Source organism: Rhinichthys klamathensis, unplaced genomic scaffold (genome assembly GCF_029890125.1).
Source record: "Rhinichthys klamathensis goyatoka isolate OS25496 unplaced genomic scaffold, OSU_Roscu_1.1 h1tg000133l_1, whole genome shotgun sequence".
Lineage (NCBI taxonomy): Eukaryota > Metazoa > Chordata > Actinopteri > Cypriniformes > Leuciscidae > Rhinichthys > Rhinichthys klamathensis.
This window is the reverse complement of record NW_026606668.1, coordinates 4,136,644-4,162,273: the sequence shown is the minus strand read 5'-3', so window position 1 is coordinate 4,162,273 and position 25,630 is coordinate 4,136,644. Positions and strand designations below refer to the sequence as shown.

General features: G+C 38.4%; 1 protein-coding gene across 1 annotated transcript in view; it reads left to right on the top strand.

Moving 5' to 3' along the window:
- glrba (glycine receptor, beta a) overlaps window positions 1–23,198 on the top strand; it is a 31,125-nt gene extending 7,927 nt beyond the window's left edge. Inside the window, exons 9-12 of the mRNA XM_056256918.1 lie at window positions 14,599–14,751; window positions 16,070–16,218; window positions 20,199–20,351; window positions 22,385–23,198. Coding sequence (XP_056112893.1) covers window positions 14,599–14,751; window positions 16,070–16,218; window positions 20,199–20,351; window positions 22,385–22,681 — 752 coding nt within the window. The 3' untranslated portion in view covers window positions 22,682–23,198. The remainder of the gene's footprint in view (window positions 1–14,598; window positions 14,752–16,069; window positions 16,219–20,198; window positions 20,352–22,384) is intronic.
- Window positions 23,199–25,630: the final 2,432 nt, after the last annotated feature.

The window sequence follows — 25,630 nt, the reverse complement described above, 5'->3', positions numbered from 1 at the left end:
ATTTATTCATTACAAGTGGTAATGGATGCCAAACACAAAATCCAAGATGTTTCCAGTGCTTGAAATGTTAGTATTGCATATTGCACACTGTTTCACATACTATATCTAGTATATACTGTACTGTGTGCAGTATATAGCAAACAGTATGCAAGTATTTGATTCTGAACATAGCCAATCATTTGCTTTATTCACAAATCATATATATAGCTCTCTTAGTTTCTGCTGCACTCTGTGCCCGAGGCAGACTGGCAGAGATGTTAGTGATAATGATACTGTTAATGTTGCTATAGATTGTGCACAGCATGTTTGCAATGAATGTAATGTGTGTAGTTTTATTTTTGTATGATAGTCTTGTATGAATACCTTGCTTTAGCAGTTCAGGGTTTCCCAGCATTTTTAATTTAATGTTTGTACCCCCAACTCCTATCAGTAATCTATCAATACCAAACCTGAAATGTGTTCCTTTTATCTCATTATACTGGATTTGAAATAAAAGGTACTTAGTGTTTTAAGTCTTTTTCACAGCCCTAATATATTTTAGCTTCTTTTTTTAAATTTGTTTTTTAAAATCTTTCCTTGAACCCCCTATAACCTGCTTAAGTACTCCTTGAGGATGTTCCATGAATAGATACAAATTTGGGAATTGAAGAAAAAAGAATTGAAAAAAAGAGTTTCATCAGTCTTTATCTGTGTGTGTGCGCATGCAAATATTAAAGGGGTCATATAATGGTACATGCACTTTTACAAGTTGATTGTACTGAAATGTGTTGGCAGTGCCTGTACACAACCATCATATAATGATGAAAATCCATCCAGTGTTTTTGTTTTAATCTCCTTATATGTTTTACCCCGTCTCAAATTGAGCCGTTCGATCTTGTGACGTCACTAGATCGGACACCCCTCCCACAATTGATAATTGACAGCAGCGTTTCAACACAGAGCCGCCCTGAGCGAGCTGTCATCATAGTCCGTCATTGTTGATACGCTGGAGCAGAATGGCGTCTAAGCGATTGTGGTGTTCTGTTCTTGGGTGTAACAACGAACACAGCAGTCATTTTGATGTTCCTAAATCCGAACCGCTGAAGACGCAGTGGCTGAGTTTTGTTTTCGAAGGGAATATTCCCCACGATCAACGTCAATGCGTTCATGTTTGCGCGAATCATTTCTCACCAGACTGCTTTATAAACGAGGGTCAGTATAAAGCTGGTTTTGCTAAGAAGCTGCTCCTGAAAAAAGAATCGGCACCAACTATTCATGTTCCTGCTGCACCTCCAGAAGAAGTGAGTGTAAAGTTTTATTAACCTTCATATTAATCTTTGCAAATCGTGAAAAAAAGTTGTTCATGACCATTAACTGTAACATCAATCTGTCAATGAACTAACGTATACATCAGTAAACACATAGCGTTCATATCTCACTACTCTACCCTGCCAGTACATATAAAGATAGATCATAGTGACATTACGTTAACCAACCATTCAGAAACGTCCTGTTCGAGCCTTAATTGTCGAACTTCTTCGGGGCTGTCATCTTGTTCCGGGTCCGACTCCGGTTCAAATTGATACGGTTGCACAGATGTGTCCTCAGAGACTCCCGCTGCCATTCTTTCTCCAAAATATACCCTCAACTGTTGTCAAGGCAACACTCCACGTTGTGTCAAAACGCCCCACAGTACAAGTGGGGCGGGGTGAGAAAAGACACATCATTTAAAGACATTTAAAGACACATGCACTTAAACGACGTGCTGAAAACAGAGCTGTTTTTGACCAGGTAAAATGAGTGTTTTCTTACAATACTAATAATAATTTTTTATTAAAGTATATTACAAACTTTTCATTTCGTTTTAAATTAACAAATTAACTTTTATGAAAATTGCATTATGACCCCTTTAAACCTTTTTACATGGCTGTCTGGAATACTGGATTCTGATTAGTCAAATATTTTTCTATATAGACGCTAAACTATGTAGTTGTTTCTACATCCAGATGGACTAGTTTACTGTCTCTAACAGCACCCCACAATCTCTTTGTTCTCACATAAGTTTAATTTCAACTCAAATCAAAATGTCATATACAGTTATTTTATTTATTTGTTATGTTGAGTAGCCTTGTAAAAAGGGGAATAGTCAGCGGGTCATTATTGCTAAATAAATCCTTTCAGGGTGATTTAAAAAAAACTTAATTTGAAATAATAACCTACTCACTGTACATAATCCCTTACTTATAAAGTATAGCTTTAGAAGTATTGGAGTGTATTTCTCCCGTGGGAATCTATTACATAATACACTATTCACTTCTTATATAAGAAAACAGCATGAGTGTAACTCGCTAATATCACACACAGTGACAGCAGTACCTTCACACACTTATATATAAATGATCAAACAGTTACAGCACAAACAAGACAATAAAAAGAACATCTGTCTGGTCTTAATGATCTCTTTAACTATTTTACGGTAATACAGTCACACTAAGCTCAAAGCTTGTTGTGCTACTTCAGAAAAAAAAAAATCATATTTTGATATTTTCACAGTGATGTACTTTTGATATTTGCCACATGAGGTACAAGTCAGAGGTTCATCCCTGCGTTTCTAAATGCACTGTTCTGTTCTTCATTTGTATGACTGCTTTAAACTGAACACTAAAAGCTTCTAAAAGTAATCAGGAGTGTCTCTGTTATCTATGGCATATAGGTAATGAATGTTATAAGTAATGCTAATAAATAAGAGAAATCTGTCATAAATTATCCTACAACTTTGTTTATCTACATTCTGATCCTGTTGTAAACATAATCCATAATCCATTCCATTGCTAAAGTTTTTTCCACTGTGAATATTTTTTTTAGGTAACTATAAATGTTAAAAGGAAACGCTTCAGTTACTGTTGTAACCTCCATTCCCTGATGGAGGGAACGAGGCATGGGATCGATGTGATGACACTAGGGGTCGCATTTGGGAGCCTCGTACACTTCTGATACATCAGAAAAAGGCCAATGTGAATTGGCAAGTGGAATTTGCATGCCATTCCCCCGTCATACGAGTATAAAAAAAGTGGCGTGCATCCACTCATTCAGGTTGTGCTGAGCAGCCGAGACAGGCCATTTCAGCGAGCAGTTCAGAGTTGTGACAGGAGGGACACTAGATCTCATTCCCTCCATCAGGGAATGGAGGTTTCAACAGTAACTGTCAGTCACTTCGATGTGGTGTCGATGTGATGACCCTAGGAGTCCCTATACTAAAAGCCACAACTACAGAACTCTCGAGTCTCGAGAACTGGTGGTGGAGATGTTGGCAGGCTTTCGTGTGCCAGAATGACAAGTGCAGCTATGCTGTCTTGCAACCTTCCAGCACCCAGGGTAAATTACCTCAGGTCTCCCTATCAAGGGGACCTCCTTACCTCTTGGTAGAGGTCACTCCAGACGTAGGCCCTCCTCTACTTTTCAACGAAAAACAATAAAAAAAAATATTTTTACTTACGGCTGAGTACACATGGTTGTTTACGTTGGGGAAGTGTTCTCTTTTCTGCTGAGAAATTAACACTGTGGAGACCACATACTACCTGAAGGAGGAGGTTAGTATGTGAAAATACATCCTAAGGACTCACCTGATGGGGAGTTCTATATAGGGAAGAGTCCCTATGGAGGGCTCCATCTGATGAGGGGGAGACTACCGGCCACAACTACTGGTGATGGAGCTGGCTTCATCCAGGTGAAGACCAAGGGTTCGCCGATAGGGAAACTGAACAGTGGAAGAATACATAATTTTGGGTCACCATTAGTGAACCACTACATACAGAGCACTAGCTAGATTACAAGGGTTCACCTCAAAGGGGCATACCACGAGTAATGTGCCTGGTAGGGAAATCCTTTACAGCAATTGTTACAGATGAGTACTAGGGGGTATATGTGTCCTGGGTTCACCAAACCTGGGGAATTTCTCTGGGATGAAAAGGCGCACTTTTCCACCTTGTGGAGGGGGAGGTCGCTCATGCAAGCACTACAATCGACCAGTTGTCCAAGCTTTACCTGTTAGTACCCAAAACCCGGGACGAAACTGGTTCTACATGGAGATTACAAAACTTTGCAAAGGTGTTGGGTGTAGCCCAGCCCGCAGCTCTACAGATGTCTGTCAATGACGTACCGTTCGCCAGAACTGAAGAGGCTGCAGTGCCTCTGGTAGAGTGAGCTCTAAGAGAAAAGGTACGCCTTGGGGTTGGTAAGCCATATGAATGGCATCCACTATCCTGTGGGGAAATCTTCTAGCTCTGTGTGCGTTCAAGGTATATGCGCAAAGCACACACTGGACACAGCAGGGACAGGGCTGGGTCTCCCTCATCACAAGAGAGCGCTTGCAGGTTCACCACTTGGTCCCTGAAGGGAGTAGTGGGAACTTTGGGCAGGTAGCCTGGCCGGGGTCTCAGGACAACATGAATTGAACTCTTGGCATGAATTGCTGATAGAGAGGGCTTGCAGATCCCAGGTATGCGAATTGCCCACTTCCCTGAGAGGGGCAAGGGCAGCCTCTGCGACTTTCATGAAGACACGAGGAGAGAGGGACAACTCAAAAGGGAGGAGCTTTTACTGGTATGCCTGACCCTCAAAAGCAGACCGTAGGAATGGTCTGTGCTGAGGAAGGATCCTTCAGGTCTAACGCCACAAACTAGTCTTGATGCCAGACACGTCCACATGTTTCTTGGCATGAGCAACTTGAACGGGAGCCTGTGCAGGGCCCGATTCGGTACTTGCAGGCTTAAGATTTGTCCAACCCACCGTCTTTCTTGGGTACGATGAAGTAAGGGCTGTAAACTCTTTCATCTCAGCTGGAGGGACAGGCTCTATCAGGTCCTTCTTTAAAAGGACTGCAATCTCTGCCCGCAGGAGTAGAGCAAAACGCTGTACCTGGTTGACTGAATCGCATAGCCAAGTCGATATGTTGATAAGCCAACATGACGGTTAGAACAGCGCTAACCACACATTTAGACTCCGCACAAGAGGCACCAATGGAAAAACATCCGGGATACCCAGGGTGGGAGGCTCGCTGCAAGGTGGAGCAGGTTCTGCCACATCAGAAGGCCCAGCATCCCGAAGAAACCGTGGCGTAGGGTGTAGTGGCACACCTACCTTGCTACGGGGGCCCACAGTACAGGGGTTGGTGACGGCGGAGGAAGACGGGCTTTCTTGGCTCGTCACACTTACCTGTCTCTTTGCGCAGGCCCGTAGCAGCAGAATGGGGGAATGCGAATTGTTCGCAGCCACCAGGGTTCTGATGCAGATACTCGACGTATGGCCGTCACAAAGTTGATGGCCATAAACGTCTGATGTCAGGGGATGACCCAGGGAGAGAGGAAACTGTCCTTTGCTGACCGTGAAAGATTCGCCTGGCATCCGGCAAAGAAAAATCTAAATGAAAAAGTCTCCTCACGTCCCTCCAGCGGGAGAGAGGAATCTGACCTTTGCTGACAGTGAAAGAGCCGTCGGGGGTAGGGCGTCCGGCAAGGACAATTAAAAAATCTCTCAAAATTAAACGGGATTGCAAGGGAAATTCCTTCACCACAACAGCCCGAGTAGAGATACACTATATGGGTAAAAGTATTGGGACACACCTCTTAATCTTTTCAATCAGACCCATTGCCACTGGTTTATTAAATCAAGCACCCAGCCATGCAGTCTGCATTTGCAATAATTTGAGAAAGAATGGGTTGTTCTGAAGAGCTCAGTGAATTCAAGCATGGTACTGTGGATGCAACCTTTCCAATAAGTCAGTTTTCACCTCTGCTAGCTATTCCACACTCAACTGTAAGTGGTATTATGGGAAAGTAGAAGCCTTTAGGAACAGCAGTGACTCAGCCTAGATGCAGAAGTCGTAAAGTCACAGAGTGGGGTCACTGAGTGCTGAGGCACATGGTGGTTAAAAGTCATAAACGTTTTACTGATTCCATAGCTGAAGTGTTCGAAACATCCACTGGCGTTAATATCAGTACAAAAACTGTGCGGCAGGAGCTTCATGGAATAGTTTCCATGGCAGAGCAGCTGCATGCAAGCCTCACATCACCAAGTACAATGCCAAGCATCGGATGGAGTGGTGTAAAGCACACCACCACTGGACTCTGGAAAAGTGCAAATGTATTCTGTGGGGTGACGAATCACAGATACCAGGAGAAAGTTACATACCTGACTGCATTGTACCAACTGTAAAGTTTGATGGAGGATGGATAATGGTATGAGGCGGTTTTTCAGGGGTTGGGCAAGGCCCCTTACTTCTAGTGAAGGGAAATCTTGATGCTTCAGCATACCAAGGCATTTTGGACAATGCTATGCTTTCAACTTGCACAAAGCAAGGACCATTAAGACATGGTTGGATGAGTTTTGTGTGGATGAACTTGACTGGCCTGCAGAGAGCCCTGACCTCAACCCCATCAAATACCTCTGGGAAGAACTGGAACGGAGATTGCAACCAGGCCTTCTCGTCCAATATCAGTGCCTGAGCTCACAAATGCTATACTGAGGAATGGGCAAAAATTCTCACAGAAACACTCAAAAATCTTGTGGAAAGCATTCCTAGAAGAGTGGAAGCTGCTATAGCTCCATATAAATGTTTCAAGCTGCTATAGCTTCTTATAAACGTTATTCCTGGATATTCCTGGGTTTCTTGGTTTTGGATTTAAATAAATGTTTTCCCTGGATTCTACGCTCCTTCGTCGAGAGAGTCTCTAAGAGACCGCATGACAACTACACAGCGTCAGCACAAAAATTTGCATCTTACCTTATGATACTCAACTGTAGTTTGTAGCATCTGGACCAATTAGGCACACAATTATTCATTATATTTAATGAATAATCCAGCAAACTCACTCTCCAAACAAAGTTCTGTCACCCATCTGCCGAAACTGCAGCTAGCACCCCAAATGCAGCTAACACTGGGCCTCTGGTTACTGTGGTAACAAAGATAAGGTTTTACAAGTCAAATGAATGTAGAGTTTCAATCTAAATTCAGGAATGTAGAGTTTCATCTAAATTCAAACCAATAATAATAATAATAATACGTTTTACTTATATAGCGCCTTTCAAGGGCTCAAGGACGCTTTACAATAAACAAGCAACAATAAAGGCAATGGACAAAGACAGCAGACAAAACAACAGTAGGTAGATGAGTGTAAATACTGAAAATGAGAAATTATGTAGATGGGGCGGCACCCAGCAGAATACATTCAGATATAAAAAATGCAGTACAACTTAAGAATTATGACATTCAGAAAATAAGTGAGTTTTGAGCATGGATATGAATTCAGAAATAGTATTAACAGAACAGAGTGATCGGGGGAGAGAGTTCCACATTTTGGGTGCAACAACACTGAATGATCTGCCCCCCATTGAAGCAAGGCGATGCAGAGGGACGACGAGAAGACTAGAGTCAGAGGATCGTAAAGTGCGTAAAGTGGTGTAGGGGTGGAGCAGGTTACAGAGATAGGGGGGAGCCAAGCCGTGTAGAGATTTAAAAGTGAGAAGGAGAATTTTGAATTTAATACGGTGAGCCACAGGAAGCCAGTGATGATCATGCAAAATTGGGGTGATATGTGCAGAACCCTTGGTATGGGTGAGTATTCTGGCAGCAGAGTTTTGAATGTATTGCAATTTTGAAATGAAGCTAGCGGTGCATTGCAGTAATCAAGACGTGATGTGACAAATGCATGGATGACAGTTTCAGCGTCTGAGATACTGATGAAGGGACGGAGCTGAGCAATGCAACGTAGATGAAAGAATGCTGATTTAGTGATAGAAATAATGTGAGAGTGGAAAGATAGAGAGGAGTCAGCGATTACACCAAGATTTTTAACAGTACTAGATGGTTTGATATGAGAGCCAGCGAACTCACAGGTGAAGTTAGTAGGAATTTTGTTAGTGAGTGACGGAGGTCCGGTAAAAATAATCTCAGTTTTGTCCATGTTAAGTTTTAGTTACATGAAGCCAATTTGAATGAAGCCAATCTTTTATTTCATGCACACAAGCAGAGACTTTGTCGGTTGTGATAGATAGAGTCGATGTACAGGTAGTATATAATTGAATGTCATCAGCGTAAAAATGACGGCGGAGGATCTGACCAAGAGGTACTAGAACGGATCCCTGAGGGACACCTTGCTTCAGGGGGACAGTAGATGAGCGGAAGTCTTGAACTGAAATTTAGAACTGTCTGTCAGAGAGATAGGAAGAAAACCAAGAAAGAGCAGCACCAGAAATACCCAAATCCGAAAGGCGAAAAATGAGTAGTTGATGGGAGACAGTATCGAAGGCAGAGCTGAGGTCGAGCAGCAGGAGCATAGACAGAGAACCAGAGTCACCAGAGAGTAGCAGATCATTCAGCACCTTAACTAATGCAGTTTCAGTACTAAGTAGAGGGCGAAAACCAGATTGAAGAGGATCAAAAAGATTATTTTCAACTAGAAAAGACTGACGCTGGGAGCCAACAGTACTTTCTAGTAATTTAGCTATGAAGGGTAGATTTGAAATAGGACGATAATTAGATAAAACTGAGGGATCAAGGTTGGGTTTCTTGAGAACAGGGGTAACAGCAGCAGTTTTGAGTGGCAGAGGGAATGAAGCAGAGGTAAGAGATGCATTGATGAAGTGAGAGATAGGTGCAGAGATAACTGAATGGCAGAGTTTCAGAAGAGGAGTAGGAGCAGGGTCAAGACAACAAGATGAGGGGTTGGATTTCAAGATTAACTCAGAGACAGAAGGAGTAGTCGGAGAAAAGAGAGGCAGGGACTGACCAGATATCTAATACTCGCGGCATCATTAGAGAGGCATTGGTTTACGGCATCTGTCTTTTCTAGCAAGTGAGTCATGAATAAACTGCAGAGTTCATCAGAAGCTAGAGCAACATGAGATGGAGGTTTGGTAAGTTTATTTATTGTGTTAAATAATGATTTGTAATTTTTGACATGTTCAATAAAAGCCAAATGGTGAACAGTCAGGCCAGTTTTCCTATAGTGACGCTCAAGCCGTCTACCAGTGGTCTTTAAGATATGGAGCTCAGGACAGTACCAAGGAGAAGAATGTGTGGAAGGGACACTTCTGGTCTTAACAGGAGCATGCTTATCTAAGATATCCGAGATTATGGAGTGATAGTTAGATCATATCAGGGAGGGAGAAGAAATATCAAAGACATCAGATAGATCAGAATAAGCAATGGAGGTGCAAAATAATGCAATATCAACAGCATTATTGATACAATAAAATCACATGAACACTCTTTAGATTTTAAAGTGGTATATATTGTTGCCTTTTGAAACCGACATAACACAGTAACCAAATAATACAGTTCAAAATAATAATAAAGACAAACAAAATTCCATCTCTCCCTTTGTAATTAAAGACAGGTGACCTCTGCTCTGTAAACATCCATGTCAGTATTTCCCTTTTATAAATAACAAATGAACCAATGTTAGAGCCAATGAATCTGACTGCGCAATTAATCTTTCATAATGTCTACACTTTGTTTGTTATAATCAGAGGATTCGCCCGCATGCAGAATTCAGCACTGAACAAAAACTCCAACGTTTTGAGCGGTGAGTGGATTCTATCTTAAATGGATCTGATTAGCCATTCCGTTCAAGAAATCAACACATATGCCTGTGATTGGCTGCGTTGCACAACGCTGCAAAAAAACATGTTATAAATAGAAACTCTGCCTATGCTTGCCCTATAAATCGTTTTTATTTATTTCAGTTTTTCTTGTTGCTTTTGTGAAATAGATGAATAACAATTTATTTGTTTATTTTATTTTTCGATATTTCTATTTTGCGGGAGTCCCGCTGGTGTAACTTTGTTTTCGTTTTGTGCAAGTTGCAACAGTTCCGTTCCATGCAACAGAAATCGGTAAATCACTGCATCCCTATATACCCTCTATAATTACTTGAGATATGTACAATCATGTATCCAATTTTCCTATGCAATCATATGTTCCTTTATAGTGTTTTTGCCTATGTATTAATCTAAACTCTTTGAATGAATGTTTTAGCCTTACCATGTTTGGTATGAGTTTCTGTTTTAATGATCTGAATGATCATTTACATTATTGATACCTATGAATTTTTAATAGTTTTTCCATTCTCACCCAATCAAATTACTTATGCAAAACACCCTGCTAGAAGACAAAGGATCATAAAGTTTTCCTCCAAAGGAACAACTCCTTATTGGCTTACTCTCGAGGGTGTAACATCTTCTCACTTTAAAAGATCACTGATCACAAGATCACGGCTGATTCTGAAAAATGCTAACATGAAAATTATGCTCAGCTAGAAGTCTTCTAAGGACCCCTAAGTTTGTGCCAGGCTGCGGCCTTGCCTTTTTATTAATTAAAGATCCTCGGACTCAAACTTGTTCTCTTTCATCAAGACAACTTCAGCAAAGATCACCGAACATCCAAAACAATGCATAGCCTGCATATGATGGCATTTTGACCAGCTGAGAACCCGTGAAGAGTTTATAAAATGTGTAAAGGAGTCAAAACAGCAGCGAGAAACCCTCTGTCACATACACAAACAATCTGCTGCAAGGAGACGCGGTTCTGATGCCTGTACTGAACTGTGATGGGCAAACTCGCGACAATGACTATATGACTATACTAAAAAACTATATGCGTGAGCATTCTGTCCTTTTTAGGGTCTCATTTTCCTGTTTTTGGTTCGTTTACATGTATTTGGTTCGTGTTGCGTTCCTATATCATTCAAACCGCACAAGAGTTCGTTTGGAAGCGGACCGAGATCCATCTTTTCAGTGGTCCAACCGCTTGTTTGGTGCGCACCTGGGTTTGGATGGCAGCATTCACACTTATTCAAATGAACCTCTCTAACAGAGCAATGGCACCAGGGTTCGTTATAATCAAACCAAACATGCCAAGTGTGAACACACCCTTAGTCTCATTATTTGATACATTAAGTATCCCTACCCATTTTAAAGAAAAGTGTTAGGACTAAGAAACTGATGGTTTGCTCAAGGCTGTTGATCTGCTGAATTTCAAACAATACTTAAACTTATTGCTTTCCTGTATTCTGCTTCAGCTCTCTTTCCATTGTTAAACTGTATGCATGTATTTGTGTGTGTGTGTTAAATAAGTCTACTGTACGTGTTTAGTCAAGTTAATAAAGTCTCGTTCATGTCACATGTAAAGTTGTTTGTGTTTCAAGCTCATGGAGTCCCTAATCATGCAGATTTTGAGTAGTACTGTACAGTAAGAAAGGTATTTCCCTTACATGAACGTTTCTTAGAATTAATAAATAATTCTGAGAGTTCGTTGGACGAACAGGTTAGTTGATTGTGGTATTAATTCTGCTACATCAAGTTAATTCTATTAACTGATCCAAATATGTATAATGAATTATAACGAGTTATAATTAATTATTCATATTTCCCTTGAGCTATTTTGCTACAAGTTTGTCGCTCAGGAGTTAGTGCCATTTCACACAAAAAGCAAAAACTTTCAAAGCAAAAACGCAAGACGCATTGGAATGAGGGAAAAACGCAAGGTCTCGAGACACGTTTTTTAGAAGTTTAACTTATTTGAACTGGAGTGCCACGTTTTTAGAACGCTGTGTCATGCGCAAGACGCTGCAAGAGATGCGAGCGCAACGGTTGAACACGTCTAGCATGTTTACATAGAAAAACAATGCACTAAAAAAAAGTTGCACAGAGGAATGGAAAACCGATTCAGTGTGAACGGCCCCTGATGCCAATGAATGCTTTAATCAAGATCTCTATATTTAGTTTTTCACCGATATATGTGTGAACATGCATAAGTGTCAAATGAGTTCTGAGACATGGTGGTCCTCAACCAGTGAAGTCATGTCACTCACCCCATGCGAGATTGGCTTTTGAAATAGCCTAAATACATTTCTCAAAGTCAAAAAAACATATTCAAGTTCTTTATTCAGTCATGGTGTTATTACAAGTACAATAATAATCACATCAACAACAAAATAATAACGTTCAATACTGAATAGGAGCATAAAGAAGACATATTCGACAACATATAAAACAAAAATAATCTTTAGAGTAATTTTATGAATAAAGGTGGAAAATTAAAAGGTCATCTTAATGTGGTGAAACAGCTGAAGCAGCACCCTTAGCATCTCTAGTTCCTGCGGTCATGTAAATATGTCCAATGATCACTAAAGTTACTGTACTGTATATTATTCATCATCATTGTTTATCATTATATACTTACAATAACACAGTTACAGCACAAACAAGACAATAAAAACATCAGTCTGGTCTTAAGGATCTCTTTAACTATTTTACAGGAATACGGTCACTCTTAGCTCAAAGCTTGTTGTGCTACTTCAGAAAAATCGTATATAGTTTCATATTTTGATATTTTCACAGTGATGATAATATCGCCACATGATGTACAAGTCAGCCATTCAGCCCTGTGTTTCTAAATGCACTGTTCTCTTCTTCATTTTAATTACTGATGATACTGCTTTAAAATGAACACTAGAGATTGTGCTTCTAAGAGTAGTGTCTGTGTTATCTATTACATATAGGTGATGAATGTCTTTAATAATGCTAATAAATCAGAGCAATCTGTCATATATTATTCTACAACTTTATCTGCATTCTGATCCTGTTGTAAACATAATTCATTTGAACTCACTGCACCGTTGCTAAATTTTCTTCCACTGTGAATATTTTTTTAGGTGACTAGGTTAAAAGAAAAAAACACGACAACATTTGAAGAGCTTTTGACAACATTCTGGATAGTGTATCATGTAGTGTTCAATTCATGTTCCAACTTCAGAGTTTTGAGAAATGCACCTGGCAGTTTCAGTAATGCACCTGGCAAAACCCCTTATTTTTTTCCTATTGAATTGTGGCCCACACAGAGCCCTGACCTTGACCCCATCAGCACCTTTGGGATGAACTGGAACAGAGATTGCAAGCCAGGCCTTCTCATCCAACATCAGTGCCTCACCTCACAAATGCTCTACTGGATAAATGGGCAAAAATTCTCACAGAAACACTCCAAAATTCTGCAGAAAGCCTTCCCAGAAGAGTGGAAGCTGCTAGCTGCAAAGGGGGACCAACTCCATATTAATGTCTATGTATTTAGAATACAATGTCATTACAATCCCTATTGTTGTAATGCTCAGATGTCCCAATTGTCCATATGCCCAATGATCACTAAAGTTGCTGTATATTATTCGTCATCATTATTTATCATCATATACTTACAACAACTTATAATAATAATAATATAATTTAAAGACATAAGACAAAAGAACATAAATATTTATGGCTATACAGTATGCACAGTATGTTTATGTGAAAATAATTGCATGTTAAGCCAAATCTTGGCATTAATGAGTTAATTTCTGCTCCATTTCATATGGGGAATTAGAGCTTGTGCTCCTCTGATTAATTAAGTGTGATATTTTTTTGTCATTCTTTTGTTTTTGTTGTTGTTAATTTAATGTTTTTTTGACAGAGATTTCACAGTGATCCCATGAGAGAGATGAACTCCTCTTAGGGAATCAGCAAATGGTTGCACACAAACACACTCACATACACACAGCACTGACACATGAGCACTGAAATAAGAATCTGTAACAGTTGAATCAATAATTTGGTTTCAAACTCACTATTTTATTTTTTGTTATTTTGTCTAAACAAGAAAAAAAGTCATTTCCAGTACATTCACACAAAATAATGTTTTTTTTTAAATTATTTTGTGGTGGAAATTACAGATGTATTATATGAATCTGTTTATATTACTAAGTCTAATTTCATTAGCCTGGCTCCGCCCTCCTACTTCCGTTCAATTTTCATTTTCCTTCAGTACTACGTCTGGGTTTGTGGTGTATTCTTTGGGTTTCTCCGGTAATTTTTTACCGGTCCAATCAGCGAACAGAGGGTGTGGCTGAGAACAATGACGTTGATGTTGTGCGCTAGTTTGAGTCGTCATACGTCACGACCAAACGTCAGTGATTGGTTATGGCTGATCCAGAATGGCCCTGGGCAAATCCAATAGTTTTAAACTTCAACAGAGTAGACGCCTACAAGGAAGTTAACTCTTGTCAATGGAGCGGAGCCAGACTCTCTGTACAAATGAAATGTACGAGAGTCTGGTGGGACCAGGCTATAATTTCAAAGCCCGTATTTAATTTATCCTAAAGACAGAATTGAGTATTTGTGCACTTTTTAAATATTTTGTCAAATGACATCTTGATTGGAAAAACATGCAATAAAAATATTCGGTTCACATTTTACACTTACAGTGCCTTGAATTTTCTTCACATATATTACAAGTCTTATATTTCTTCTTAAGCTCCTCACTGTCACAGCTGTCTCTTGGGTAACCAAATACAATGGTTTGTTTATATCACTCGTTGTCTTTGTTAAGATTATTTATGTAATGTTTTTATGAGGATGTATATATTTTAAGATTGAAAGTGTAAGTCTGGGACCAGGATAAAACAATAAAACCTATAGCCTACATAGAAAGCATCTTGTAGCAAAGTAAATTATGAAGATATGGTGCAACGTTTTCGAAGAACTTTGTATAATTTTATGCATCTCTCTTGTTTCCCCTCTCGAAATGTATAGGTTATTATACATGTGTAGAGGTCATCTTCACACTGAGGAGGCAGGTGGGCTTTTACCTGATGGGGGTTTATGCTCCCACCCTGCTCATTGTCGTCCTATCATGGCTGTCCTTCTGGATCAACCCAGACGCCAGTGCAGCCCGAGTCCCCTTAGGTGAGTCAGCCTTCAAATGGAGCTGAAATTGTTGTGTTGTGTTCGATGACTCATATCAGAGATACTATTCTTCATTACATTGCCCATTTAATGATTTAATAAGCCATGGGATTTTATGTGACCAAGGTGATCAGCTCTGCAGGCTTTGGTAATAGCAATTCCTAATAATTCAATGTTTTTGAAAGAAGTCACTTATGCTCACAAAAATACAGTAAAACACTAATATTATTAAAATATTATTACATTTTAAAACCGTTTTCTATTTTAATATATTTTAAAATGTAATTTATTCCTGTAATGGCAAAGCTGAAATTTCAGCATCATTACTCCAGTCATCAGTGTCACATGATCCTTCGGAAATCATTATTTTATGCTGATTTGCTGCTCAAGAAACATTTCTTATTATTATCATCAATGCTGAAAACAGTTGTGTTGCTTAATAATTTTGAAAATCATAAAACATTTTGGTAGCACTTTATTTTACATCCCTTTTCCCTATGTATATGCTATGTACTTATAGTTATTACAATAACTGTGTAATAACTAGGTACTTACCGTTAAACCTAACCTTAACCCATGTATTTACCTTAAATGAACTAGTACTTTCTAAGGTAAGCAAATAAAATAAAGTGCAACCAACATTTTTTTCCCAGGAATCTTTGATGAATAGAAAGTTCAGAAGAACTGCATTTATTTGAAATAGATTTTTTATTGTAACAATTTAAAAGTATTTACTGTCAATCTGTTACTATCTTTTTATTACTTTCAATTAAATAAATCCTTGCAGAATAAAAGTATTAATTTCTTACTTGAAATATCCAGTGGTCGAATTGTAAAATTCTAATTTTTAAAAACATTTTTATTTAACAAAAAATAAGCTTTATGAAATAAACTGGGAGCCATCAAAACAAAACACATGCATTTAATTGCAATTGTCGAAACAATCTTGAATTAAACACACTACATCACAATATTTTCCACAATGATTCATAGCCATGAACTTTAAAAAATGTTTGCACTGGGAACTTCATCCGTCAGTCATTCCCATGATTACCCGAAATCCAACCCGTTTTTCCTCTCTCATCTCTCCATATTCCTCCTCTCATAGGCTCCACCTCTCCTTCATTCCTTTCTCTCATTTGTTCATCTGTCCATTCCAGGGATGGCTGTCAATTCCAGGTCAGTTTTAAAATTAAAGCGTTTTATTAAAGGAAACTCAAGATATCTGCTCAAGATCTGGGCACAGTGAAGTGATTTATATATGCAGCTACATGAGAAATTTGTCTTTCTTTTTTACCCCATCTTTCTCTCTCTTTAGGTATTCTGTCTGTTCTGTCGCTCTCGTCTGAGTGTACATCTCTAGCATCTGAACTTCCTAAGGTCTCCTATGTGAAAGCCATTGATATCTGGATGATTGCCTGTTTGCTGTATGGTTTCGGCTCTCTTGTGGAATACGCTGTGGTTCAGGTGTGTATGCACATGTCTGCTCTGCTGTTGTCTTGCATTGAAACACTGCAGAACTACAGATTTAACAGCTGCTTCAGCACACTATATGGGTGTTTCACACTTTGGGCCCTGTGGACTAAACTTGCTTAAAATAAACTTGCTTAAAATACACATTTCACACTCTCACTAGTTTATTTTTCTGCTAACAGTACCCAACAGTGGACAAACATGCATCACAAGAGAATTTTATCTTTTTTTGTCATTCATTTTTCCTGAACATGAACATTTTCATCACAGTGAAAATTAGATTTTCATTTCAGCCTCATTTAAATTATGTATTTTAATGACGTTCTGTGGTGAGAATGACACTGAATTTTATAGTAAAATGACAGACTATTTTGTCTTGCTAAGGTATATTTTAGAGGTAGCATTATATGTACCCTAAAAACACATAATTAAAATGCTGTTTTAATACTTTTTGCATAATTTTACAAATTTACAAATTGAATAAATACTTCTGTAAATAATTGCTGTAGTCTAATTGACAATATAATTTTTTTCAATTTGGAGGAAATGTTTTCACTTGTTTATAGAATAAAACAAAAAAAATTGTACTCAAACACATACATATAAATAGTAAATACAGAAAAACTGCTAATTTTCCAGTGGTCTCTTAATTTTTATCCAGAGCTATTTATTTCACATGAGTTTGTACAACTTCAGGCATCTTTATATATATACCTTTAAATTTATATCTCATGTCTGTATTTGTTTGTGTATGTATTTATCTCTTATTCAGAAATATGAGGGAATATTATGTATAATGTTGTTCAGCACCATGGACAGCACCATTCAAAACAGTATGTGTTGTTTATGTGCAAGTTGTTATTTGTACAACAGATATTTTATGTTGGATCTGTTTGTATGAGATTTCCAGTCTTTCTGCTGAGGCAAACCTCTATCACTAAAAGCAGTAAACCAGAAGAGGTTGTACATTACAGTGATTTTACCACTACACAGAAAAAGGAGTGTTCTAAGGCATGACACAAAGTCCAAATCAACACAAGGAACGACCTTTTCTGGGGGGTTTTTCCATTAAAAACAGTAATAATAATAGAAGACACCAATGTTTTCTACATTTATTTATTTTTTAATAATAGTTTATATATTTTATATAGTTCTTGAAACTGTAGGCTAATATTGATTAGCATTTTGCCACTTTAAACGATTGTTTTCTGCTCATGTAGCAATATATGGATGTTTTCTCACTCCAGTCTTTTAGCCATTTGTTTTGGATATATTAGCAGGGTTTCTATCCCAGTGTGTTTGACTTTGACTCTTAAAACTTTATCCTAGAACCCAAAATGTCTTGTATAGCTGTTCCTTAAATAGGAAAGTAAAAAAGGCTGACATGGAAATGCACTCTTTTCGAGGAGAAAATAGATCAGTAATCAAAGCCTGAAAACAGAACAGCAACCGCAAGAAAAATCCTTACTAAGAAGCAATGAACTCCTTCTGAACCATGATACAGATATACCGTTCCTGTGGTTACATTGTCCATCAATCCTAAAAAAGAAAAAAAAGGGTGACAGCTCCGGGAGCAAAGAGCCAGAAAATACTGCTATTTACTTTCTGCAATTACTAAATAATTTATTCTCAGTTTTGTGCTTAACATTAAGACATTTGAAAAGTGACCTGACCTGGAGTGATAACAGAAAACCTCCTGCATTGCAAATATTATCACCACAAATATTATTATATTCATTATAAATATGATTTGTAACAGGTAAAATCAACACAGCAGTAATATTTATTGTTAAAAATGGCATTTTCCCCCCCCACCAGTAGAGATATGTTTGGTTCTACAGGAGCAATCAATGGAACAGAAAGAAAGGAGGAGGCTAGAAGACTGCTACCATATGTCCCTAATATTATATTAAACTGGACATTTATCTGGATGTATGTGTTACTTGGACACTTAAGCTAAACTTGTGTGAATGAATTTCATTTTTCATTTCATAATTTTTTTAATTTATTTACTGTAAACCAACAAGTCACAATGTTGTTGTGTGTCCCCGTGTGGTGAAAATCAAGCTGTTAATGTTGTTTATACAGTATATCTACAGTATGTGGTGTTTTTAATATGCTTTAAAGGGATAGTTCACCGAAAAATGTAAATAAGCCCATGATTTACTCACCCTCAAGTCATCCTAGGTGTATATGACATTCTTCTTTCAGACGAATACAATCGGAGTTATATAAAAAAATGTCCTGGCTCTTCCAAGCATTATAATGGCAGTGAATGGCTCTATATTTTTTTAAAGTGCATCCATCCATGATGAAAGTGCTCCGCGCAGCTCTGGGGGGTTAATAAAGGCCTTCTGAAGTTCGTGTAAGAAAAATATCCATATTTAAAACTTTATCGACTAAAATAACTAGCTTTCGGCAGATGGTCTATGCAAGTCGACTTACGCCAAAAGAGTAACACTTGATGATGTATGACGTAGGATGTACTGTAGGATTAGCGTAAGCTTTGACGCCTCTCGCGGTTCAAACAAACAGGGCTGGGCAACAAAGCTCTTCCGACATTTCTCTTTAAAAATTCTCGTTTTAGACTTCTAATTCGTGACTGGTGTTCTGTTTTGTTCTATCCTCTACGCTTCCGCGTTCATCATTACGTTGTGCATCATGTCAAGTGTTGCTGTTTTGCGGTAAATGCGTACGGCCGTCTGCCGGAATACGGCAGGTTAAATATATCATTTTGATGATCAAAGATGAGTTTTAAAGGGATAGTTCACTTTGAAATTTATTTTTGGTATGTTTTAGCTTACCTCAAGGGCATCCAAGATGTAGGTGTCTTTGTTTCCGCAGTAGTTTCAATTTTGATATTTTTAGGTCAAACCGTTCTTGTCTGTCAGTCATATAATGCAGGTCTATGGTCACCACCTCAAAGAGCATGCACAGATAAGTCCAAATTAAACATGATTTAATGACTCGTAAATGTAAGTACACATTGATGGCCTAAGACACGAAACGAGCGGTTTGTGTGAGAAAACGAACAGTATTTATATCGTTTTTACCTCTTGTAACCAAAGCCACGTCCAAGTGATCTGAGGGCGCGGGCGCTTCGGTCTGTGCGTTACAAGAGGTAAAAACAATATAAATACTGTTCGTTTTCTCACACAAACCGCTCGTTTCGTGTCTTAGGCCATCAATGTGTACTTACATTTACGAGTCATTAAATCATGTTTAATTTGGACTTCTCTGTGCATGCTCTTTGAGGAAGTGACCATAGACCTGCATTATATGACTGACAGACAAGAACGGTTTGACCTAAAAATATCAAAATTGAAACTACTGCGGAAACAAAGACACCTACATCTTGGATGCCCTTAAGGTAAGCTAAAACATATCAAAAATTAATTTCAAAGTGAACTATCCCTTTAAGTGATACAATTATTGACTACAGGGGAACTTTAAGCTTTCCTCAGGTTCTAACAGGTGTAATTGCATAAAGGGCAACGAGTAACACTGGTTTAGTTCTTATTAATTAGTTCTTATTAATATGAACACTATTTATGAAGTTTGAGTGCCAGAAAGTGTCCAAAATTGTTTTCGTGAAATGTATTGATTAAAAATGTACTTTACTTCCCTAGAACAAATGCCACTTCATATTCGTACAAAAAATGTGGCTTAGGGGCAATTGACACAACTAATTTTTGTGGTTAAAAAACGTGAGTCGCAGGTCAGTGGAATGAAAAAATCACAAGGTCTAGAGTTGTTTTTTAAACTTTGAACTTATTTTAATATTGAGTGCTGTGTTTTTTAGAATGGCGTGTCATGCACGAGATGCTGCGAAAGATGCAAGACACAAGGTTAAAGACATTGATCTAACGCGTTTACATAGAAAAAACAATCGAAAAGTAGCGCAATAGAAAAACACGTTCTGTGTAAGCGGCCCTAAAGTGTCCAAGTGTCTTTTTTTTTGTGCTGTGTCCCAGGTGATGTTGAACAGTCCCAAGGGCATTGCAGAAGAAAAAATAAAGATGGCTGAGAAAGAGAAAGCTAGAATAGAAAGAGAGAGCAAGATACCAGCCAAAACTAACAGTGCCAATGGTACTGGTGGGACACCTATACATGTCAGCACACTACAGGTCAGTGTAAGTATGCACATGTATTCCTTTAAGTAAGATGAATGTGTGTGTGTGTGTGTGCTCTAATGTTTGTATTCACATACATTTCTGAGTGTGTGACTGCGTTCTCTCTATGTATGATGTGTGTATGTCTTCTCTTTATGTAAGATGAATGTGTGTGTGTTAATGTGTACATGGGGAGATGGAATGGCTGTAATTGAGTCTACTGCTCTGGGCGTGCTCAGCGGGACATGGGTGCAGAGAAGAAAAGAGGATTCTGGGGGACTGAGAGTAATGTGACCCGACAGCACTGAGGCCTGAAGCTATGACAGAGCAGCACAGGGGTTCACAAATGTGTGTGCACTTGCGTGTGTGTACGAATAAGGGGTAGAGGTCATAATAAAAACAATATTTAAGAGAAATGTCTTGATAGGATGCCTGAAATAGCAGGAGATTGAAGTTCATGAGAAACTTGTCATTTTATGAATAAAATAGTGTTCCAATCATACGTTTTTCATTTTGCATTTAACTGACTGAATTGACAATACACTTGTTGGTTTTGACTTACCTCTCTCTATACTTTGTCAGATTAACACAGTAACCCAGATAGATAGATAGATAGATAGATAGATAGATGGATAGATAGATAGATAGATAGATAGATAGATAGATAGATAGATAGATAGATAGATAGATAGATAGATAGATAGATAGATAGATAGATAGATAGATAGATAGATAGATAGATAGATAGATATCCATGGATGGATGGATGGATGGATGGATGGATGGATGGATGGATGGATGGATGGATGGATGGATGGATGGATGGATAGATAGATAGATAGATAGATAGATAGATAGATAGATAGATAGATAGATAGATAGATAGATAGATAGATAGATAGATAGATAGATAGATAGATAGATAGATGGATGGATGGGTAGACAGATAGATGGACAGACAGATAGATAGATAGATGGACAGACAGATAGATAGATAGATGGATAGATAGATAGATAGATAGATAGATAGATGGATGGATGGGTAGACAGATAGATGGACAGACAGATAGATAGATAGATAGATAGATAGATAGATAGATAGATAGATAGATAGATAGATAGATAGATAGATAGATAGATAGATAGATAGATAGATAGATAGATAGATAGATAGATAGATGGATGGATGGATGGGTAGACAGATAGATACATGGATGGATGGATAGATAGATGAATGGATGGATGGGTAGACAGACAGATGGATGGATGGATGGACAGATAAATAGATGGATGGATGGCTAGACAGATAGATAGATGGATGGATGGATGGATGATAGGTAGACATATGGACGGATTGATAGATGGATGGATATTAAATGGATGGATGAATATCCATCCATGGATGGATGGGTAGACAGATGGACGGACAGGGGTTGAGATGGATGGATGGGTAGACAGATAGATGGACAGACAGATAGATACATGGATGGATGGATAGATAGATGAATGGATGGATGGGTAGACAGACAGATGGATGGATGGATGGACAGATAAATAGATGGATGGATGGCTAGACAGATAGATGGATGGATGGATGGATGGATGGATAGGTAGACATATGGACGGATTGATAGATGGATGGATATATATGGATGGATGAATATCCATCCATGGATGGATGGGTAGACAGATGGACGGACAGGGGTTGAGATGGATGGATGGATAGGTAGACAGATGAACGGATGGATAAATAGATGGACTGATGGATAGATGGATGGATGGATGGATGGCTTGGTAGACAGATGGAAGGACTGATAGATAGATGGATAGGTGGGTGGATGGATGGATGGATGGACAGACAGATTGATGGATACATAGACAGATGGAAGGACTGATAGATAGATGGATGGATAGGTGGGTGGATGGATGGATAGACGGATGGATGGATAGACAGATAGATGGATGGATACATAGATAGATGGATGGATACATAGATAGATGGATGTCTACATGTCTAAATGTCTTTTGTGTGTTTCACGCTTGTGTAGGTTGTGGAAAACCGCAGTAAGAAGGTGTGCACTTCTAAATCAGATCTGCGCTCAAATGATTTCAGTATTGTCGGTTCTCTCCCGCGAGATTTCGAACTCTCAAACTTCGACTGTTACGGCAAGCCCATAGAGGTCACAGATGCCTCCGGCAAATCACAGAACAAGAACAACAAGAAGCCTTCACCTCCGAAACCCGTCATTCCTTCCGCTGCTAAACGGGTTGATCTCTATGCACGAGCTCTGTTCCCTTTCACTTTCCTCTTCTTCAATGTTATTTACTGGTCTGTCTACCTGTAACCATGACAAAGTGTGTGTGCGTGTGCATTTATGTTGATGAGGGCGATGATTAAGCATGAACAAAGTGTCGAAATGTTCATCCTTTGATGTCGGTTAATAGTCCTGCTTATTTGTATTTCTCCTTGTAAGTCGCTTTTTGAGATGTGTTGTGTGTCTTTAATACGAGCAGCATGACTTTACAGACAGTGTGTGTTCAGCCATGTTTGGCCCAAGCTGCTAGATGGAGTCCCGTGCCAACACTTCAATAAATATCGGTTGTTTATAAACTCAGGCAAGAATGTGCTTATGGAATAAAGGACTGTATAAGATCTGGACAAAGACAGCATGCAGTTTTCAAAATGGGCTTATTGCATATAAGTCTGTGATGGAAAGGGATTAAACCGCTGTTGTTGAGCCATACAATAAAGATCCTTTATCAGCTGCATTCTCTTGTCCATATTATTTTGGATAATCATATGTTTGCATTGTTGACATTCTGTTCAGGGATTTGTTTGAAACTTCTCATATTAATTTAGCAACTTAATGTACAAACAACATACATTCGAACTTTTTTGAAGATCATTTCAGTCAAAATCTAATTTATGTGCTTTAATAAAAATGCTCCACATAAATCGTAACCAACTGCAATCATGTTGTAATATTTCCATACTGAATTACAACTGGTTGTCCTCTTTCGTACATCTATTTGCATTCTGAGTTAATTACTCCTGTCTTGCATTTAGCCATTTTTAGCCGCCTTTACACTGCGCTAGCGCTGAATCTTGTGTGCAGCCGCCTGGAAACAAGACACATGATCACTGTCATGACAACGGCTCTGCAGCATTTTATTTTATGCAGAAAGACTAGAGAACATAAAATTGTACAGTATTACTGCCTAGCAAGTGGTATTTCCTTTAGGAGATATCTAGATGAATACTAGTTAAATACTTAAAGAATACATTCTCTTTGTGTTTGAAGGGCTTCATTGGTGGACAGATGTATTACATTCAGTATTACTCTATAACTGTCATGTTGTTTTTGATTTGGTTTCATGTTTTATTTTACTTTACGCTTTGTTTCATTGTTCCTTTGTCTGGCTTTGTTAATGTAATCGTGTAAAAAGTTTGTGTTTCTGTTCAAGTTTAGTTCATGTCAAAGTCTTTGTTTATTGTACATTTTGTCTACGTTTATGTTAATAAACTGCACATGGGTTCTACAAACTTGCCTTCAGTGGACTTCATTACAATAACATTAATTTCAGCATTATTTTTCAAGATTATGTGTTGCTATTATTTAAACTATTAACCTATAAATCTCTATGCACGAAAATCTCTACATTATTATTATTATTATTTTTTTGTGTGTGTGTGTGTGTGTGTAATACAGACCTACTAATTAATGCATATGTGCATTGTGCAACACTTTTGGTTGTGATAAATACATATTTTGAGTTCTTTGACTTCATATTAACCCCCATTCTTCACTTTCTTTTCCTTCAATCAATCTGCACTTCAATAATACCGGTCATATGGAAAACATCAGTTGTTATTCCTGTCCCCCACAAAAACTCATCCATCAGAGTTAAATCACTACCGGCCTGTATCATTAATCTCTATCATAATGAAATGCTTTGAGAAATGAGGATGCAGTGGCTTGTCTCTTGCACTGTCTACTTCAACACCATAGATATCCCTGGAAATTATGCCAGACTTCTTTTCATTGACTTTACTGTGGCTCCGCCTTTAATTCATTTCAGTGTCACCAGGTAATCAAGGAACTACCGTGTCTGAAAGTTCCATCACCTCTAATACATTGGCTTTATACTTTCCTTTCTAATAGACCACAAGTGGTAAAGGTGGACAATGCATTATCAACCACCATTGTTCTCAACACTGGTGCCCCTCAGGGGTGTGTACGTAGCCCCTTTCTTTATATTTTCAATACAAATGACTGTCAGAGTCTACTTGCCACTACTCATTACTTTACAGATGATACAGCCATTCTTGCACTGCTTTTTGGACTATACCACTCCATAGCATATTTTAGTACATGGTGTGATGATAATATTTCAAAGACTAAGGAACAATCCATCCTTCCAGTATTATCATTAATAGAGAGATGGTTGAAAGGTTGGAGCATTCCAGATATCTTTACATTACATTGGATAAACATCTCAACTTCAATCAACACACTCTATGTATTTACAAGTGCTGTCAACAGAGACTTACAGTTATCCATCTGTCTGTTCAGCCTAGTGTTCTTCTTCTTCTGCATCAAAGTATTACCGAGCCAGTTCTTAAGTATGGTGCCATTTGTTTCTTTCAAAACAGTTACCAATAAGAACACACTCTTATAGATTTCATTTACGCTCCAGAAGGCACATCAAATGTGTAATGATCCAGACCATCCACTTTATCAGTATTTTATCTTCCTTCCTTCTGCCTGCAGGTCTAGACTCCCTATGTGCAGAAAGGCTAGCTATAGTAAGAGTTGTGTTCCTATAGCTATACGAGCTTTAAATACATAAGAAATCAGCCATTGACATGTCATGTCATCTTATGCTCTCGCATTTGTTGTATGATCTTGTTTTTGTTTCGTTTTTTTGTCTGTGATTGTTTTGATTGTTAGTCTATGGTGTTGTTGTGTTTGTGTTTTCTACTCATCCATTCCTCTCTGAGGACAAATAAATTATCTATCTATATAATCTGCTTTTTTCAAAAGATAACATCCAGATCTAAATAATAAATAAATATAATAATTAATTGCATTTATATAGCGCTTTTCTAGGCACTCAAAGCGCTTTACATAGAAGGGGGGAATCTCCTCAACCACCACCAATGTGCAGCATCCACCTGGATGATGCGATGGCAGCCATGTTGCGCCAGAACGCACAACCACACACACACACACCAGCTCATTAGAGGAGAGGAGACAGAGTGATGAAGCCAATCAGTATATATGGTATATGGG